The 22,778-nt window shown below is 30.0% G+C and overlaps 1 protein-coding gene across 8 annotated transcripts in view; it reads left to right on the top strand.

The window, feature by feature from the left end:
- LOC114935504 (F-BAR domain only protein 2) overlaps positions 1-20,719 on the top strand; it is a 45,645-nt gene extending 24,926 nt beyond the window's left edge. For all 8 annotated transcript variants that reach the window (XM_085487607.1, XM_085487609.1, XM_085487612.1 and 5 more), the window contains 4 exons: positions 2,795-3,284; positions 5,446-5,662; positions 12,082-12,430; positions 14,564-20,719. In XM_085487607.1, coding sequence (XP_085343733.1) covers positions 2,795-3,284; positions 5,446-5,662; positions 12,082-12,430; positions 14,564-14,634 — 1,127 coding nt within the window. In that variant the 3' untranslated portion in view covers positions 14,635-20,719. The remainder of the gene's footprint in view (positions 1-2,794; positions 3,285-5,445; positions 5,663-12,081; positions 12,431-14,563) is intronic.
- Positions 20,720-22,778: the final 2,059 nt, after the last annotated feature.

Below are 22,778 nucleotides of genomic sequence, written 5' to 3'. Positions count from 1 at the left end.
GTTGCAAATTTTTTGAAGATGGCGACGATGTGGTTTTTTCAATTGTTACACCTCCACCCACGCATTCATCCACGCGCGTGCGCATTTATGGACCAATATTTTTACGAAATTGGTACAAAAATGTTGCAAATTTTTTTGAGAAAGCTGCTGTGTGGTTTTTTAAAGTTTTATCCCACCCACGCATTCACCCACGCATTCACACATTTATTCACAGACTTTTTCGAAATTTGTACTCAAATTTTGTTGAGGATGGCTACTATGATTTTAACAAATTTTTATCATCCTATTCATCCACCCACGCACCCATGCACCCATGTGCATACGCATTTATTGACTTGGTCACACCAATAAGTAATTTTAAATAAATTTGTGTACATGTTTGTGATTGCAAAATTTTGCAACATTTTGGTACTAATTTCGTGAAAATTGCATACAAATTAAAGGTTTATTTACACGAATTGCACACATAATCACAAATACGTACACAAATTTTTTAAAAATTACTTCTTGGTGTGACCAAGTCAATAAATGCGTATGCAAATGGGTGCATGGGTGCGTGGGTGGATGAATAGGATGATAAAAATTTGTTAAAATCATAGTAGCCATCTCCAACAAAATTTAACTACAAATTTCAAAAAAGTATGTGAATAAATGTGTGAATGCGTGGATGCATGCGTGGGTGGGATAAAACTTAAAAAAACCACACAGCAGCTTTCTTAGAAAAATTTGCAACATTTTGGTACTAATTTCGTGAAAATTGGTCCATAAATGCGCATGCGTGTGGGTGGAGTTGTAACACTTGAAAAAACCACATCGTCGCCAAAAATTTGCAACATTTTGGTACCAATTTTTTAAAAAATCCGTTCATAAATATGCGATTGTGTGGGTGGATGCGTAGGTGAAAGCGTAAACTTAAAAAACCCCACACACATACACAGAGAGAGAGAGAGAGAGAGAGAGAGAGAGAGAGAGAGAGAGAGAGAAAGAGAGCGTGTGTCTTAAAGAAAGAGGGAGGGAGAGAGATAAGGAGAGAGAGAGCATGTGTCTTAAAGAGAGAGAGAGGGAGCGCGTGTGTTTTAGAGTGAGAGAGAGAGAAAGCGTGTCTTAAAAAAAGAAAATAAAATATCTGGGAGAAAGAAATAGATAACATAGTAGTCATCCACAAAAAAACTTAAACATTTATTTTGGTATAAATTTCGTGAAAGTCGAACAACAAATGTGGAAGTAGTTCGCGGTAATACAAAAAAAGAATTAATTTTTTGTGTTAAAACGGATTTAATATAGACTATATGAGGACCGCGCAAAGCGCGGCTGGCTTTGAGGACCGCGCGAAGCGCGGTCCGAAAAGCTAGTCTTCTATAATTACAAGTAAAGCAATAAACTAATCAATACATGTTAACTGATAACAATGAATTATATACAATTATTACGGTGTTATTCGATTCAAATTAGAAGCCTATCACATCCGTCGATTTAAGCAGTGTTTCACGGAAAACCAAATTTTCACAGGACACTCCCTCAATATGATCATTATTCGTTGGTCAGCGAACGATCAATAATTTAGATATGTCCTTATCAATCCGTCTCACATCGTGAATCCGCTATACTATTATCAAAAAATAGGAAACCTTTTACTTTCGATATAACTGTAAAATTCAAAATTAAAAACTTACAATCCTGTGTAATTAACGTGATGTGAAAGGCCTCCAATATCTATACTTACTAAAACTCGACTGTCTCTGTATGTCAAATAGAAAGGTTAAAAAACTATTTATCAAACTAAACGACTGAAAACAAACACCTTGTAAACATTTCAAATATTCGCTCATCTAAAATGTCGAAATAAGAGTCGTCCAACAATTCGGTGTATGTAATATTGTTAATACTATGTTTCGGTTCCTTCATATGTATCATCTCTGAAATCAATCTCTTATGATTATTATATTCCATGTTTAAAATTGTGACATTATCCCAATCGAAATTATGTTGTTGATTCACAATGTGCTCAGAAATCACCGAATGTTTGGACGAATCCAATTTAACATTATTTGCATGTTCTTTCAATCTAGTGCGTAATTGTCTCTTAGTTTGGCTTTGGTACATAGGAGGCCTCACATTTCTTGCAATTGATTTTATAGATGACATTGTTATTGTTGTTATAATTGTTTTTGTCTTTTTGTTTAATTATATTATTAAACTTTAAATAAATTATATTATTTTATTATATTTTATTTTATTACATTTATTTTATTATATTCTATTTTATTTTATTATTTATTATTTATTATTTATTATTTATTATTTATTATTTATATTTAATTATTTATGTTTTAATTATATTTATTTTTCAAATATCAATTAATAAAATAATTTGCTCGTATATTATACACAACTAATGAGAAATAGAAAGGCCAACTTATCGAGCAATTCTTTGACTTGTTATGTCAAATTAAAATTTATTCCATATGTATACTAAACCATAAAACAATATGTGAAAGATACAAACATTCTATAATAAAACTTATGCGAAAATTACAGTCATTCTAAAATAAACGTTTCAACCGCACGCGGTCTTCCTCAGTATTATACTATTACAGTAATTTTTTAAACAACAAAATTCTTACAAAAATTACAACATAATACATTTATTTTTCAATTATTTTATTATATTTATTTATACATATATATTATATTATTTTATTATAATTATTTTATTTTGTTACATTTATTGTTTTATTATATAATTATATTTATTTCGTAATTATTTCAATCTCTTCTTTCTTTGTGTCTTTAGATGGAGATTTATTCTCGGAAGTCGGAGACATCACGCCAGCATTGCCGCCAAAACAGTCCGCGTCCTCGACGCCGACGGGGTCGATCGTCATACCCAGGCCGCCATCGCGACGAGGAGAGGGCGGTGGCCCGCCGTCGTCGCGCGGCAGGATGTCGCCCGCGACGATATCCCGCGCGGATAGCGTCGCCAGCCTGGAGTTTCGCACCGCCGGGGTGGGCGTCGGCTCCTCGCGGGGACCGTCCCCGCTTACGATAGGCCTGGCGGACACTATCCCGTTGGCGGTGGCCTTCCACGAGATAGTGCATTCCTACTTTCGCGGCACGGACGAGACCCGGTGCCAGGTGAAGCTTAGCGGCGACATGATGCTCTCGTTCCCGGCCGGTATCGTCACCGTTCTGGCAAACAATCCTAATCCCGCCAAGCTCACCTTTCGCGTGAGAAACACCAACAGACTGGAAAGGCTATTGCCGAACAGTCAACTGATCAGCATGTAAGTCGTGTATGATTACGCTATTCGACGAAAAGGAAAAATTACCCGGAACTAGTCGTTTCTTATAGTTTTTTGGATGCTGAATACGAATCTGGTTTCCAAGTTGCTTCATCACGTCACAATTTTAAGAAATTTTTAATTAAAGTTGGGAAAAGGAACTTTTTTCATTTTTAATTAAAGTTGGAAAAAGGAATTTTTTTCCACGAACTTTGTTATATTATAGCTACAATATGTGACGTGCTAGAGTAACTTTATTGCAATTAAAATTAAGTATATTGTTAAAAATTTTAACCCACTAAAGGAATTTTTGATGTCATTTATGCTTAATAAGATATTTATAGATATTATGATATACATGGGTTATATTGCGAAAGTTAGCTGTGACTTAGGCCATTGATGATTTATCCAGGATTAGGTTAATAATTATTTAAAACTGAGTTAAGTTAAAGTTAGTGGCTTATAAAATTAATTAAATTAAATTAAAAGTTGTATGAACAAATAGTTAACTCAGTTAAAGTTAAGATTAAATTAACTGAAGTTAAATTAAAAGTTAATTTTTAAAATTATTATTTATATCAAATTTTTTGTTTGTTAATTCTTTAAAATATATAACAACCAATAACAAAGAAATTTAGATTTTTATATAGAAATATATTTTTTGCTAATTACAATTAATGAGAAATTAACATAAAGTTAATATTTTATTAAGAATAATACGTTTATAACTTATAAAAGAAGTAATAATGGTATTCAGAGATTTAAAAAATTGAACTTAGGAAAAAAGTTTAAATAAAAATTAACTAGTTAAAGTTAAAAATTAATACATTTTAATAAATTAACTAAACTAAGTTAAAAGTTATTCACTTTTTGACTTTTAACTAATTAATTAGTTATTACCCAACTTTTTTACAAAATAAATTTTAGTTATGTTTATCTAATTTTAAAAGTTTTTTTTAGGTCTCTGTCAATTACAAATCTAGTGTTAGAATTATCAAATTCAAAATGGTGGACTTAATATGATGGATTTATATTTAAAAAAAGCATTATTTTAATTTTGACATCCTCCATATTGAGCAACATCTTGAATTTGACAATTTTTTTACATTGAATTCGTATTCAATAACCTAAAAAAATACTCAAAAGCCATTTAATAAATCGTCAATTGTAAGTCACAGTTAACTTCCACAACATAGCTTAGATTTAACAATGGATATCTTATTAACCGACACCAAAAACCGACTCCTTTTGAGGGTTAAAAGTCCTAACAATAACATACTTTATTTTGCAATAAAACTTCTCTAGCACGTCCCATATTGTAGTTATAATGATAAAGTTCGTATAAATAGTCCTTTTTCGCTATTTTAATTAAAAATTTTTCAAAATTGTGACATGATGGAGCAATTTATCCTAATAGCACATCCGAAAGATATCCAGAGGGCATTCAGAAGACATTCGAACATCCTCAGGATGTCCTCAGGATACGTGTGTTGTTAGGGTAGAAATCGGATTTGCATTCAACATCTAAAAACCTGTAAAGAAACGATTAGTCTTGTTCGAAAAAGAGTCATATTTTGTTGAACAATGTTATAAGCAGTGTTTGCTGATATCTAAATAAAATTATATAGATGATTATCTAAATGAAACTTTGGCGTCATCATATCTTTATACAGATAATAAAAATATGTATTATCTATATCTGCATCTTAGATAAAGAAAAGTATCATCTTTACTAAATTATCTAGAATAATTTTTAGATAATTTTGGTATAGAATCATAGCATATAAAAATACTTAAATAGTAGAACTTAAGCAGTAAGTGATAAAAATTATAATTAAAAATATGAATACATATATTTTTATATTCTTTTTATAATTTATATTTTTTTATAACTGTGTTTACATAAGCAGTTTTAAAAATTATCTAGAAAATTATCTAGATAAATCGCCATATAATTATAGATATATTTAAAACAAATTCATCATCTTATCTAATAATAAGATGAATTTACATATTTTTATCTCATTTTTATCTAGCTAAAATTAAAATTTAAGCATAACATTGGTTATAAGTCATTCATTAATTAAATTAAGAATTAAGTCAACCGAAGAAGCGATTGTGATAAAAGGGGAGGTTCTGGAGATGCTTGTTGGCTTGTTTGCAGGGACGCGACCCAAACTACCGTCGACAGTACGATCTTCGAATTTAACATGAGTGCCTTAACTACGTTGCTACGGCGGCAAGCCGAACAGAATCCCTCGGCCTCGTATTTCAACGTAGACATCCTCAAATACCAGATCAAGTGCAAGGACGGTGCCGGTTCTTGCCCCTTTCAACTGGTCGCGTATTGGAAGTGCGAGACGAGCCACACCGATCTCAAGGTACTTGAGAGTTATCCGAATTACGGTTCACATAGGGTGTATACTCCCTGGAAAAACGTGGAAAACCTGAAATTCTCAGGGAAATTTGTTCTAATGAAAAATCCATGGAATTTTATTTGAACTCAAAGAATTTAAAAAAAAATTGCACATTTGATTTTAAAATATAGTTTTAAAAAATATAAAATTTATTAATTTTATATAAAGTATATATTATAATATATAATATTATATTACATTATTATATTAAAAAAATGCATTATTTATGTTAAATAATTATGTATAACATATTTTATTTTAAAATTGTATTCTAAATATTATTTAAAATATTTTAATTTTACCTGGAACTTTGAACAAAAGCATCTGGAAAATCATGAAATCTTCAGGAATTTATTTCTAAATTTAAATTTAAAGTATAAGACAGGCGATAAGAGCCGATCGCAGAAGACAGTGCGTTATCCCAACGAAACTAAATTTTTTCGTTAGAATTAAATATCTGTGCACAAGGCACCAAATTTTACTTGGTCACTGCCAAGATTTTAAAATATGAAATAATCTCATATTTGAGATTTAATTTCAATATTCCTTTAACCTTCCTACGGAAATAAATAAATGCAAGAGAAACTGTCTTCCGCAATCGGCTCTTATCGCCTGTCTTATACTTTAAATTTATATTTATATGACAGAGCCTTGTTAAACTCTTAACTTTATACACGCTGGCTTAAAGGCGTTTGTTTATCAACATTATTATATATATCAAAGAAAAGTATAGAATCGAAAGGATCTGAATAGCTCAGTTGGAAGAGCAGTCGCCCGGCAAGCGAAAGGTCTTGGGTTCGATTCCCGATTCAGCGACTTTCCGATCTATATTTTTCTCTTGCATTTATTTATTTCCGTAGGGGGGTTAAAGGATTATTGAAATTAAATCTCAAATATGAGATTATTTTATATTTTAAAATCTTGGCAGTGACCAAGTAAAATTTGGTGCCAGGTACACAGATATTTAATTCTAACGAAAAAATTTAGTTTCGTTGGGATAACGCACTGTCTTCCGCGATCAGCTCTTTTTTTTTATCGCCTGTCTTATACTTTAAATTTATATTTACATGACAGAGCCTTGTTAAACTCTTAAATTTATTTCAAAGTTTGAGTATGTACCCTGTTCGCAGCTGTTTGTATATTTAAGGGAATCCTATAAACGCTGTCTTGTATTAGTTATTGATAAAACATAATTTTTGCGCACCCTTTTCTTTTTATTTGCTACAGATGGAAAAACCTTTTTTCACACTTAAAGTACTAATCAAATAAAAAAAGTTAAAAAGTTACACTTTTTTATCAGCATTTAAAAACTTGTTTTTTTATAATTATAGCGTCCACAGTTTGTTATTATTATTACTTTAATTGTGGAAAAATATTTTTTAATCTATATAGTTAACAAGAAGATTAGAGGTCGAATTCAATTTTGCGGTAAAAGAGATTATGCCGGGGGTCTCGTCCGGATGAAATACAATGTAGTCGTGCCTTAAGCGCGCATCCACAACAACGTTCAGATTTCGAAAATTTCGGTCGTAGTAGGCGCCGGCCGTACATAACAACGGGTTTCAATTGTGTTTTGTTGTTTGCAACTGCAACACGTATCCTAGTGTTTTTCCTTTAATTGTATTCGTTTTTTCAAACTTAATTATGGGAAAAAGAAGGCACAGATCTCGTTCCAACTCTTCTTTCCATCATAAACATCATTCAAGTTCTAAACATACGAAACCGCGCCGCAAATCCCGCGGTATCTCTCGGGATGCGTATCCATGACCATTCTAGCAGTCTGTCCCGTGATGCGACTCGGAGCCGATTCCCCAACATCCCTTCGAGTAACACTTTCCTTACCAAACGATGTTCTGTCTTAGATCTTGGAGGCTACTCACTGACAACGAAATTTGTCTCTTACAAAAGGGAGCGATTAACATTGTAGATTTTGCAAATGATCAATTTTTATCTCTATTTTTTCTTCGTGAAAAATCGGGGGGGGGGGGAGAGCATTTTATTCTTAATTTTAAAGAATTAAATTTACACATCTCTTCCACACTTTGAACTAGAGGACTGAAGGACGCTCATATGTCTAATGCTTCCAGATACTCATATGATCACATCAGACATCGAAGAAGCGTATTTACTAGTTCCAATACACATCTCTCATAGGTAGTTTCTTAGATTTCAATGGCGAGGGATAATCTACGAATTTGCAGTACTTCCCTTTGGTCTCTCCGCTGCACCATTCATTTTTACCAAAATTCTGCGTTCAGTTACTTCGTTTCTTCGAGAAGATTATGAATCTATCGTTTACTTGGACGATTTTTTGCTTTTAGGATCGTCAATAGATTCTTGTGATAATGTTCAGGCTCACATTAACTTATTGTCAGCCTTAGGCTTTATAATTAATTTCAGTAAATCAGAGTTAATATCAGCAAAAAGAAGAAAATACCTCGGCTTTATTTTTTATTCAGAACATCAATCCATCACGATTCGGACGGAACATCGTGATAAATTTCTCAAGATGATTCTTAATTTTTCTTCAAAATCTCACTGCTCTATTCGAGATTTTGCAAGTATGATTGATTCACTTGTCTTAATTTGTCCAGTCGTTTGTTATCCTTTATACTAAATTATTTGAAAGAGTTAATATCTTGCTTTGTTAAAATTGAATGGAATCTTTTCTGCAAATTTATTCATCCCGCTTTTTCTTTAAGAGGATTTTCAGTAGTGACGCAGAGTTCTATCTAACTCACATCAAGCTAATGTCATATGCACGGGTCGATTCTCTTTAGAAATTTTTTCTAATGCTTCTTTAACAGGCTGAGGTGCCTCTTGCGGATCTTTACGCTCACATGACTGGTGGAAGATGACAAGTCTCTTCACATTAACGCTCTTGAACTCAAAGCGGCTTTTTTCGCTCTTAAATGTTTTGCAGCTAATTTACAAAATTGTGAGTTACTTCTTAGGATTAACAACACAACAGCTCTCTCATATATTAATCATTTTAGTTCAGTCCAACATCGACTCCTTTGATCAATCTCCAGAGATATTTGGCAATGGTGTGAAAATAGAAACATTTTTCTTTTCGCTTCTTACATTGCTTCGGGTGAAAATGTTATTGCTGATTATAAGTCCCGTCGTCCAAATGCTGACACGGAATGGTCATTTTCTCCCAAGGCTTTTAACTTCGTCTTGAAAGAATTTGGCTCTTTCGACGTTGATCTTTTTGCTTCGCTTCTTAATGCTAAGTACGATCTGTATATCTCTTGGATTTCAGACTCAGGCTCCTTTGCCGTCGATGTTTTTACTTTATCTTGGGAAAATTTTTATTTTTATGCTTTCCCTCCTTTCATTCTTATACCGAAAGTTTTACGGAAAATTATTAATAATGAAGCGGAAGGAATTTTGTCCTTCGATTGTTTCCTGGTGGCCTTCACAATCTTGGTTTCCTCTCTCAACGCCTTTTAGCTTCAGAACTTCTTATATTACACTCTTCTAAACTTTTTTCTTCTCCTCTTAGGAACTGACATCCTTCCTACAAGACGCTTTCCCTGGGGATCGCGAAATTATCAGGGAAGCAGTTAGAAATCGCAAAGTACCGGATTTATCGTTAGATGCATTATTAGCATCTCTCGCCTTATCAACCGTGAAACAATATACACGATCCCTTCATGATTGGTGAAATTTTTGCCAAATACATCAAGTTTCAATTTTTTCTCCGAAGTTAAGCGATGTTCTTTCTTTTCTTTCAAAAGTATTAAGTGTGGCAGGTTCTTTCTCCACCTTTAATACTGCGAGATCAGTCATCTCTTTGATATTTTTTGATAACGCAATCGGAGATGACTCTTTAATCAGACGTTTTTGTAAAGATGCAAGTGTTTTGAAACCTCCTAAACCTCGTTACAATTATATTTGGGATCCTACACCCGTCAAAAACTCGGGTCTCTTTTCCCTCACGAAGATCTTTCTCTTGAAAAAATTACCAAGAAAACTGGTCCTTCTCTTCGCTCTCGGTTCGGGACAACGCTGTCAATCTCTCACTGCTATACGAATTCCTTTTATTTCTCTTTCTCTTAATAAGATAGTTATAAGAGTTCCGGATTGTATTAAGACTTCTGCTCCGGATCTCGCTTTCAACCTCTTTTATCTTTTTCGCACTTTAACGAGCGAGTATTAATCTTTGCATCGTTGGTTTACTAGAACATTACTTGCACCGAACAGTTGAACTTTGTTCAACAGATTCTGATTCTTTTTTCATCTCCTTTAAAACTTCTCACAAATCTGTCGGTGTACAAACCATTAGTAGATGGATTCGCGAGACTTTAATCGACTGTGGGGTTGTTAATTCTTTCTTGGCTCATAGCACACGTCACGCATCGACTTTTTTCGCGGTCAAAAAAGGCATTTCTGTAGACTTAATTAAGAGAGCGGCGGGTTGGTCCGCCGATTCTCAAATTTTCGCTAAGTTTTATATTCCAATTGTTAACCCCGATGCGTTTTCAAATGCAATTATATTAAATTAACTCTGTATTTATTTATGCTTTTTAATATATTTTCCTTTATGACATCATCTGCCGTTTTTCTTGCAAGGTTTATTTATATAAAAACACCAGTTCTCTTTCAGATTTTCTACCGGTAATGAATTTGCAAATCGCTCTCTAAACATCTACATTGTATTTTATCCGGACGAGGCCCCCACCATAATTTAATGATTAAACGAACTTATCAAGTAAAGTTCGATCATATAATTATGCGGGGGGGGGGGGGGGTCTCGTCCGCATAAACTTCCCTCCCTTTTTTTCTTCCCCTATGTTTTCTTGCGATTTGCTTTTGGATTTAAACTTTGAAACTTGTTGTTATATACGGCCGGCGCCTACTACAACCGGAATTTTCGAAATCTGAACGTTGTTGTGGATGTGCGCTTAAGGCACGACTACATTGCATTTTATCCGGACGAAACCCCCTGCATAATTATGATTGAACTTTACTTGGTAAGTTCGTTTAATCATTAAATTTTTATCGGTGTAACAGACGGATGTAGGATCTCCTTTCTTGGAAAACCCGGAAATTGTCAGATTTTTTTATTTTGAAAAATTTAGTATTTCTCAAGAAAATTTTGTTAAAGAATCAGGGTTAAATAATAACTAGTTAATTAGTTAAAAGTTAAAAAGTTAATAACTTTTAATTTAGTTTAATTAATTTAAAATGTATGAATTTTTAATTTCAACTAGTTCTTTTTGATCTTAAACTTATTAACTTTTTTCTTAAGTTAATTTTTTTATCTCTGAATACCATTATTGTTTTTTTATAAGTTATAAACATAATATATTAAATTAAAGCATTATTAATTTTTATGTTTATTTGTCATCAATTGTATCTACCAAAAAATACATTTCTATATAAAAATCAAAATTTCTTTGTTATTTGTTTTATAAATTTTAAAGGAATTAACAAAGTTTTAATTTAATATAAATAATATTTTTAAAAATTAACTTTTAATTTAATTTCAGTTAATTTAATCTTATCTTAACTTTAACTGTGAGTTAATTTTGTGTTCATGTAAACTTAATTAAAACAACTAATCTATATTTTTCTCTTGCATTCATTTATTTATTTTCCCTAGGGGGGTTAAAGGGGGTATTGAAATTAAAATCTCAAATATGAGATTATTTCATATTTTAAAATCTTGGCCGTGTCCAAGTAAAATTTGGTGCCTTGTGCACCGGTATTTAATTCTAACGGAAAATTATTTAGTTTCGTTAGGATAACGCATTGTCATCCGCGATTTGGCTCTTGTTGCCCGTCTTATACGTTAAATTTATATTTATATTACAGAGCCTTGTTAAAACTCTTATATTGATACACGCTGGCTTAAAAATGCGTTTGTTTACCAACATTAATATATATAACAGAGAAAAGTATAGAATCGAAAGGATCTGAATAGCTCAGCTGGAAGAGCAGTCGCCCGGCAAGCGAAAGGTCTCGGGTTCGATTCCCGATTCAGCGATTTTCGGATCTATATTTTTCTCTTGCATTCATTTATTTATTTTCCGTAGGGGGGTTAAAGGGGGTATTGAAATTAAAATCTCAAATATGAGATTATTTCATATTTTAAAATCTTGGCCGTGTCCAAGTAAAATTTGGTGCCTTGTGCACCGGTATTTAATTCTAACGGAAAATTATTTAGTTTCGTTAGGATAACGCATTGTCATCCGCGATTTGGCTCTTGTTGCCCGTCTTATACGTTAAATTTATAAAACAACTAAATTATATAATTTATAAATATATCGTATAAATTAATTTTATAAGCAATTAACTTAGTTTTAAAAAATCATTAACTACCCAACCCTCAAAGAATGTTTTATATATAGTAATTTGTCTTTTTTTTTCATTAGATCGATTACAAATATAATAGTCGCGCTATGGCCTCACCGAGTCCTCTACTGAATCTCCACGTCGCGGCGCCGATCGACGGCGGCTTCAAATCACTCAACAGCAAACCACCGGCGCAGTGGTTGTCCGACACGAATCGCGTTTTGTGGAAGTTTACGGAGCTTTCGCAGCACAGCGAGGGCAATGGAGTCGGGTCCCTGAAGGCGCGGGTTGAGCTCGAACATGGCCCGGGCAGTCAGGGCACTATATTCACCCAGTTCAATTGCGAAGGGACCACACTGTCGGGGGTCGAGTTTGAGCTCATAGGTTCCGGATATAGATTAAGCTTGGTGAAGCGAAAATTTGTGTCTGGTACGTTAAATTTGGATTATTAAATATCACTCGATTAATGCATGCATTAATCACGAATAACAGTATAAAAAGGATATTTAAAAAAAATATGTTTTACAAATATATTCCTTTGTAATATGTAAGTTTTTGTCAAAATTTCATATGAGTTTAATGTGATTCCTTTTTAATATAAAGTTTTATGAGAACTCTATAGAAAATTGTTCAATTTTTAACAATATTTAAATAAATTAGTACTCCTTAAGACGTATATATTTAAAATAAATTATTTTTTAAATATAAATCATAAATAATAAAGGCCTAAAAGAGCCATACGCGGATGTTGCTGCGTACATTTCCAACGAAAATTAATTTTTCGTTGGAAATAAACCGTGCACCAGGCACGTATTATTCTCGGTGTGCTACCAAGATTTAAAACTTGAAATAATCTCATACTTGTGATTTAATTTTAATCCCGATTCAGCAACTTTCGGATCTATATTTTTCTTTTGCATTTATTTCTTTATTTTGCTTAGGGGAGTTAGAGGGTTTTTGAAATTAAATCTCAAGTATGAGATTTCAAATTTTAAATCTTGGTAGTACATCGAGAATGATATGTGCCTTGTGCACGGATTATTTCCAACGAAAAATTAATTTACGTTGCAAATGTACGCAGCAATATCCGCGTATGGCTCTTTCGGCCTTTATTATTTGTGATTTATATTTAATATATTACAGAGCCTTGAATTAATCTTAGTAAATTATTTTTTGTTTTATATTTTTATATTACATTTTTATATATATCTTTTGCATTTAAACATAGTGATATATTGCACTTTGTTATATTGTTCAAATTAATTTTACGATTAAAAAGTCGATATTAAATGCTGGTAAAAGTATATGATAACTTTCTTTTCAATCGTATGAATAGAAAGCGCATAAAGAAACTTATTTTAAATAATATTTTACATTCATACAAATTTCCTTTCTTTATTTAAAATTTTAATTGAAAATATTTGAAAATATTTGAATTTTTTTACAAGATTTGAGTAGATACCTCTTGCTATATTTTCAATGAATATAAAAAACAACATAATCAACATAAATATATTCTAAATTATAAATTTATTTCATATACTTAAGATTCCTGGGTCCTCGCTGCGGCTATGTTAGATTGTGACGTCAGAGGCGAGAAAGCACACAAGATATCTCGAAAATTATTCAAGATATAAAAAAAAAGTTTGACAAAAATTTTATAATAAAAATATCTCTATTTAACTACGTGAATAAAATTTTGAAAAAATAATTTTTGAGAATTAATAATTTAGAAAAATCATTTTTTCAAAATTTTATTAACGTGGTTAAGGGGATGCTGGAGTGAGTTTGTTGTTTTTTCCTGTTTTATCAAGAAAATGTGAGGTTAGATAAAGTATAAATAGGTTATTCTTTTTATTGGCAGCTTGTACATACAAAATAAGATCAGACCGGATTTGGCATTAGATAAAGGAATATAAGTGAATGTTTAGATATCAATTTGGAAGCCTAGTAAACGAGAATAACTCATCCTACATTTTCATGTGTGCACGAAAATGTAGGATGAGTTATTCTCGTTTACTAGGCTTCCAAATTGATATCTAAACATTCACTTATATTCCTTTATCTAATGCCAAATCCGGTCTGATTTTATTTTGTATGTACAAGCTGCCAATAAAAAGAATTTCATGTGTGCACGAAAATGTAGGATGAGTTATTCTCGTTTACTAGACTTCCAAATTGATATCTAAACATTCACTTATATTCCTTTATCTAATGCCAAATCCGGCCGGGTCTTATTTTGTATGTACAAGCTGCCAATAAAAAGAATAACCTATTTATACTTTATCTAACCTCACATTTTGTCAATAAAATAGGAAAAAACAACGAACTCACTCCAGCATTCCCTTAAATAGAGGTCTTTTTACTGTAAAACTTTTATCTAAAACATCTTCTGATATTTTGAATAATTTGTAAGAATTTCTGGCGTGTGTTTTCTCACTTCTGACGTCACCATTCTAATATAGTCAGGAGCCTAAATAAGGTTCTTATATTGTTTTACATATTATTTATTTTTTATTGAAAAAACAATTGAAAAGTATAATCTTAATTTTGCTGTTTCAGGAAAATACATATGCGACGGGGATTCGGATTCGCGTTCCCGATATGCCGCGCCGCCATCTAGCGTGGATTGACGACTTCCGGAATGGGCGCCTCAATGGGAGAGTCAGCCTATTTAATATATTGATATTTGCTTAATCATTCACTGCCCATATCGCGACTACTGATCATTCATAGCCTGAATATGTGGAAAAGTCTGTTGGATACCAACTTTTCGTCGATATAAAACAAATTTTTTTTTAAATTGTGAGTTTAAGTTGTTTAAAATATAAATGTGTTATTGAGATTCTTTTTAATGCCAAATACTGTTTCTTTGTGCTATTTAAGTTATATCATTTTAGTAGTGACTTATAGGTACAAAATTTAGAAGTAAGGGACACTAATTTGACACCAAATGCGGATCGCGTTAAAGATCTGACTTTAATGATAATTACTTGACAATAAACGTATGTTTTGTATTTATCATAAAATATGTGTATAGTAAACAAAGTTTTTTCTTGTATTAGAATGTGTTATTTTAACGAAAGCTTTTACAATATAACAGAACAATTTTGTTCATCGAGTGAAGATTTTCTTAGGTATCCAACATACTTCCCAGCACGAAGACTTCCGCCATTTGATTCTCTCTACATAATCAAAATATACATATATAATATACATTTCTTTTTTTTTATCTCAATCTTCTACTAAAAAGTATAGTACAACACTCTTTATTCGTATTGTTTATATATATTTTGCGTTATTTTTAATATAGATAGTATATTAGTATATTAGCTTTATATTATAATGTAATCATGCGAAAGAGAAAAAGTATGTAAACGACATGTAAACGTCGATTCAGTACATATATATACAGATATATTACGCAAAACAATTTATATTTCGGACGGAAAAAACGTATTGTTGCGAGTTTTTCAGCGAGGACAGACCCTTACATACCAGTTTTTACTTTATTTTCGTATATGCAGAGATAAGAATATTATAAATAGTAAGCTGTGCGAATAAAAAAAAATGCGAATAAATATATAAAATAACCGAATAAGAGGATATAACAATGAGAGCGAAAGTGTGCGTGTGTGCAAGAGAAAGAGAGAAAAAAAAGTTTCAGATCAACGATACTTTTTTAAAACGTTCGATGCGAGGCGAATCAAACGTGTCCCGTATTTTTGAACATTTTAAAGTTAAAATACAATTTCGATGTTGATAACTCTAGTTTTTAGGTATAGCTAAAACGCTTCGGCGAAAGAAGCTGAAGAAGAGAGCCTCTTTGTCTCTATAAATATTTCAAACTGAGATTCTTGATACGTAAAAATGCTGAAAGTTTCCTATTTATTAGGATTACATCTCCGTTTTCTGTCAGTAAAAAAAATACATACTTTTGTTATGCGACACTTGTTTTCACATGCCACTGTTGTAAACAAAAACTTAATTTATAATCAATTACACTCTTACACACACAAAGTTACAAAATATTACTGATGTTGAGGTATTTCATATAAAAACCTTCATTCATAATGTAAGTTAATATTCTAAAGGCATTATTGGACGAGCAATTTATTTGTATCAATATTTTTTATCATCGTTAAAATTTGTTATTAATCAATTGAAAACTTGCAGATTAATTACAACTAATTCTTAAGTATTATTTTAGATTGATTGATCCAATAAACTTTGTTTTATCATACAAAAAATATTTTACATAATTATATTCACAATCATATCTTAAAAAAAAAAATATATATATATATATATATATATATATATATACACAAACACACACACATATATATATATATACAGAGGTGAGCCATTTTAATCAACGCACGTAAATATCTCGTATAGTAAGCAAGATGGAAAAAATGTTTCCAACAAAAGTTTTTTGACTATGAAGAGAACATAAAATGGTGTTATTGATTTGACCTTGTATAATCATTTAAAGGTCATGTAAAGGTCACCTTCAATTTCTTTAATGGAACCTGCTAATTTTCATTACATATTCTTATAACTTATCTAAAGAGCTTTCCAAAAACCTATAATAAAGTCAAATTGAATACTTAAAACGTCGCTAGTGGTATTTAAAATAGGAACGATATATTTAATTCGACCCAAACTAGCCAAGAAAATTTTTATTTTATTTCCACAACGTTTCGACCATCTGTTTTTGGTCCTTTTCAAGTGAAAAATTCCTTGATAAAAGCGTAATTAGTTGACACTGTTGTCATGATTATTAAACAAAATATGATTATCGGCCTTTTTTTAAAAACATTTGAAATAACTTTTGAAAGAAAGTAACTGCATCTTATCGTTATGATGGATCGTCAAAAAACACGTTTACATTCATACACGGTTACTTTCTTTCAAAAGTTCTTTCAAAAGTTATTTCAAATGTTTTTAAAAAAAAGTCCGATAATCATATTGTTTAATAATCATGACAACAGTGTCAATTAACTGCTTTTATCAAGGAATTTTTCACTTGAAAAGGACCAAAAACAGATGGTCGAAACGTTGTGGAAATAAAATAAAAATTTTCTTGGCTAGTTTGGGTCAAATTAAATATATCGTTTCTATTCTATAATAAAGTGTTGTTTGATGAAGTACTTTTCAAATTATAAAAGTTTAAAGTTTTTTTACAATTTTTTGGCATAAAATGTAAAATATCTTGTAAAATGTTTAGTTCAAATCAATGACACCATTTTATGTCCCCCTCATAGTCAAAAAATTTTTGTTTGAGACATTTTTTTCCATCTTGCTTACTATACGAGATATTTACGTGCGTTGATTAAAATGACTCACCCTGTATATATAAGAGCTAATTGTGATAATAATTTAATCCAGATGTTCAGCAACGCAACTACAATTAAATATACGATTGAATTCAAATAATTGCTGGTCTAATTTTAGATTAATTATTACGATATTTCGTTAATTATTAAATATGCTATAATCATAACATAAAGCATCTTAGTTAAGGCAATATTATTTATATTTTTGAGAAGCCTCACAGAATAATATTAAAAAAAGAAATTATTAAATAATGCAATATACGATAATGTATTATTTATTTGAAAAGCTTTAAGATATGTTTGGAAATTATACATACCAAAAATTTTTAAAAAGAGATTATATTTATTATTGAAATTAATCTTCTTATTTGTAATAAAATTTTCGCCCTAGAAAGTGGACCCGCTTGCTAACAAATTGTTTAATTTTTTCACAAAGAATTACAGAATTATATTTCACGTATTATTCGTAATTTTTCTTTGCGAATATGTTATTATTATATTCAAGAGAGTGAATTCTGGAAAATTGTGGAATCGGTCTTTTAAAAATGTGTATATATATACATATATATTATATATATATACATATATACATACAAGCGGATATTCGCTATCCAGGTCTAAGAGAGATTAATTCTATGCTTATAAAACTATTAATCTTATTAATAATCGTTAGAGAAAGTTTATTAGATGAAAGTTGAAGAAGAAATCTAGTTGGAGAATCGATGGGCACTAAAATATACGCATTAATATTCTTTTATTGTAATGATAATTTATAGTAAAAAAGATTACTTACAATTCGTAGACACATTCTTATATTTGCTGTCAAAGAAATGTTGCGATCAGTAAGAGGATATTATTATTAACGTTCAATATGATTGTTAACGTTGTTTCTATATGATTGTTAATCATAAGTACGTCATTTTGACGTCAAATGACGTCATAGACATCAAAATGATGTCAGAGACATCAAAATGACGTCATTATAAGGTTTATTGGCGTCAGTTTGTTACTTGGGCATATTCTTTTGCATTTCTCTCTCTCTCTCTCTCTCTCTCTGAGCGCCTATTTTTCATAAATCGACGACGCGAAAGCGTTATATATTATACTTTCGAAATTGCTTTTTTTAATTGTAATTGAGAAAAAGGCGATAGTAAGGTCTATATATACGAAGAGCAATACAAAAACATCTGTAACATATGACGAAACTCGAGTGACCACTCCATTCGGGATTTTATTTAAAAAATCCGTCGCGAGAAATTATTATAAAATAAATTCGAAATGAATAACACGCATATATATGCAGGGTGTTTTATTTTAATTGACGCATTGAGATAAGTGGAGAAAGACACGTGGAATTGAAAAAAGTTTCAGACAAAAGTTGTAGAATTTTGAGGGGGACATAAGATGCTGCCATTGCTTTGACTTTGAAAAGTCATTTGAAGGTCACGTGAAGATCACCTTCAATTTCTTAAATGGAATCATCTATTTTTCATTGTATATTCTTGTATCTTATCTCGAGAGGTTTCCAAAACCCTATAATAAAGTATTTTTTCATGGAGTACTCTTTGAGTTATAAAGATTTAAAGCTAACAATTTTTTGACATACAATGTAAAATATCTTGTAAAATATTAAATTTTCGAAAATCATGCCTTAATACTTTTTTGCACTGAATAATAGAATCAATCAATTGGTGTAAAAAAATACATAGTTGCTTATAAAAAAGTATAGCTGCATGTTGAATATTACATATTCTTTTTAAAACAATTATCTGTTTTCCTTATACCAATTGATTGATCTTATTATACTGTGCAGAAAAGTATTAAGACATAATTATCGAAAATTGAATATTTTATAAGATATTTTACATTTTATGTCAAAAAATTGTTAGCTTCAAACCTTTATAACTCAAAGAGTATTCCATGAAAAAATACTTTGTTATAGGGTTTTGGAAATCTCTCGAGATAAGCTACAAGAATATACAATGAAAAATAGTTGGTTCCATTTAAGAAATTGAAGGTAAACCTCACGTGACCTTCAATAACTTTTCAAGACCAAAGCAATGGCACCATTTTATGCCCTCCTCGAAACCCTACAACTTTTGTCTGAAACTTTTTTCAATTCCACGTGTCTCTCTATATTTATATATATACATATATATATATATATATATGTATGTATGTATGTATATATGTATACATATATGTAGATATGCATATACAAGGTGTAAATTAATTGGTATCAAATATTATGAGTTTCTATCTAGAATATTCGGTATATCGATTAATTTGCATCTTACATATATTTTTATGTAATAAATATTATTTTTATTTCTTATCTACGATTTGAAGAAGTCAGATTCTGTGCGAAATTATACATATACAGTGTTCCGTTTTTAAAAATATGTTTAAATTGTATAAAAAAAACATCGTTTTCAACCAAATAATGTTTTAAACAAAATGTTATGTTTCGTTTCCAAAGAGGGAGTTGATAATCTTGAATTTTAATTAAGATTATTTTTCAAATTATTTGAAGATCAATCTGGCTTTTTAAATGTTTTTTCTCATAATAATATTTGGCATAATAGATCATAAGATTAATTGTAAGATGGTTAAAGAGTGAAGTTTATACGAAATATTTTACACTTCACAATTTGACATATTTCTACATAAACTACTAAATGAATTCTCGTAAAATAAAATATTCATTTTTTGATAATCTTACCTCAATATACTTTTATGCACAAAATAATGAAAGGAATCATTTAGTATGAAGAAAACACAAAAAAGTAAATATAATTTGCAAAACGCGAAATATTTTTTATATTTAAGCATATTTTTTAAAATGGTATCTTGTATATATAAAAAAATTGTGTAAAATTTATTCTGTCATTATAACTTTTTTTATGTTCAAATTTGAATGGACGCAATATATAGGAGAAATATGTAAGACTACAACGATATGGAGTGGTTTCTAAAGAATCGACTGAGCTCTCCTGTGATACGCAGATGTCACTATAATTTCGTAATAAACATTTGTATTGAAACATGTATATGTATATTACGACATATCGTGTGTGTATATATATATATATATATATAATCGCGTTATCACTTTCTTCCTGACTGATCCCGAAATGAAGATGATGATGTTGATTATATTATTGTAGCGATTACGATAAGGAAAGCTGAGATATGAGGAACAAAATATGAGGGACATGAGGAACAAAAAACTCATATATATACAATATATATATTCTATTATTTCATATTAAATTAACGCAATTTTATTGCGTGTTTATAATTTAAAGTTTATAAGTAAAGAAAGGTCTATTATATATACATATAACTTTGAAAAAGAATAAATTCGATAAATGTTGAGGAGCATTTTATTATTGAAATTAATTTTTTGTCGTCCAAACATTTTAAAGATTTACTTCTAAGAAGAAAAGAAAAAAAATAGTAATATATATATGTGCGTGCGTGCGTGCGTGCGTGCGTGGGGGTGGGGGTGGGGGTGTGTGTATATAATATAGAGAACGAATCTCCAATTTGGAACATTTTTTCCTCAATTTCTGTCGAATCCAAATTTCTTCTTTTCTTTACATTCTATTTTCAATTTTTTTAAAAATATCAGGTGCCCTTTTATTTAAAGTTGCATGTAGATTTTTCTGATCTATTTCTAATTTTTTTTAGAAATGGAAAAAGTCTGAATATTGATTTCTACTTTTCTTTTCCCTTATCTTTTCTTATTGAAATATATATTCCTTTTTTCTAAAATTGTTTTTATTTTTATTGACAATCCAACTCAAAAATGTGTGTATATGTTTCATATTTCTTTATTCCACAATATGATGATGTTGATTATTTCAAGATATAGGAAGCTTTTCAACAAGGAATTAGTACACATAAGCATATATGATTGATTATTTATCAAATAGCACCATTTTCGAGATTCAAAAAATTCTTCTTTGGATGGTTAATTGCATAATATTATTTCTATCTGTTTTTTTCCTGGAAAGCTTAAACCTATGATCGCAGTGATGTGTATGTTAATAATTAAAATGGGTTAATTAATAATAATATCATATGTGCATAATAAGTGTCTAAACCCATTTAAAACAGAAAATACAAAATATATAGTTAGAATCATTTTATTTGAAAATACAAAGTGTTTTTTAGACACATCTATTTAAAACATACAGGAAATAGAAAAGTCATTTTAAAATAATTTTTTGAAAATAAGAATGATTTTTTTAAATATTTACATTTTTATATTTGTTTATATTTAAATTATCATATTTTCTATTTCTTATTATTTCTATTATATGTTTATTAATAGTTATTAATATTATTTCTTCTAATTTAGCGAATTACAAAAATTGAATTACACATAAACATTTACAAAAAAAATTGCCTATATAGGACTATATTGTTTATAGACATTTAATTATTCTTTTAAATGTGCTTTCAAAAAGTTTCTCAAAGAGGAAATTCCTTATTTTCTTTTTACAAGTTTCATAATTAGAATTATATATAATCAGAGTTGGGTAATAACTAGTTAATATATTAGTTATATATAAAAATTTAAAAAAGTTAATAACTTTTAACTTAGCTTACTTAATTTAAAAATGTATTAATTTTTAACTTCATCTAGTTATTTTTTACCTTAAGGGGATCCCGGATGATGTTTTTACCGACCGAATGCGAGAATATTTATTTTTTTCATATAACTTTTTATTGACTATACTGATCAATAAATTTTTTTCCACGATTAAAGTACTTATAAAAACGGACCGCGCTAGCTATGTTTGCATATATAAATCATATAAAAATCAAAAATTACAATTTTGTTATCGGCTGCTTTGTGTCAGTTCGTAATAATACTTATTTAATAAAAAAAGTTCTGCAGTTTGTCTGTGCATGAAATATAGTATGCGCAGTAAGGATAATATGAAGAATTATTAGTAAACGATTAAAAGTGAGATTGCAAGTCTAATAAAAAAGTTATATATTAAAAACATTTTTACGCGTATGTGTTGTATACGTGCATATGTTTAGATATGTGTGGTGCTAACCTATCATGTGTATATGTGTATACGTGCATATGTTTAGATATGTGTGGTGTTAACCCGTCGGAGTTCGGCCAACGCTCCTATCAACTTAAACTTATTAACTTTTTTTCCAAGTTAAATTATTTTATCTCTGATATATCATTGTCTTTGTATAAGTTATAAACGTATTATTTTTAAATTAAAGTATTATTAATTTTTATGTTTATTTGTCATCAATTGTATAATTACCAAAAAATATAGTTCTATATAAAATCAAAATTTCTTTGTTATCTGTTATTATAAATTTCAAGAGAATAGACGAATCAAATTCTAATTTAATATAAATAATATGTTTTTAAAAATTAATTTTTGATTTAACTTGAG

The sequence above is a fragment of the Nylanderia fulva genome, unplaced genomic scaffold (assembly GCF_048542155.1).
Source record: "Nylanderia fulva isolate GAGA-0341 unplaced genomic scaffold, ASM4854215v1 Scaffold58, whole genome shotgun sequence".
NCBI lineage: Eukaryota > Metazoa > Arthropoda > Insecta > Hymenoptera > Formicidae > Nylanderia > Nylanderia fulva.
The sequence above is the reverse complement of the archived record's forward strand: the minus strand, read 5'-3'. Positions and strand labels throughout refer to the sequence as shown.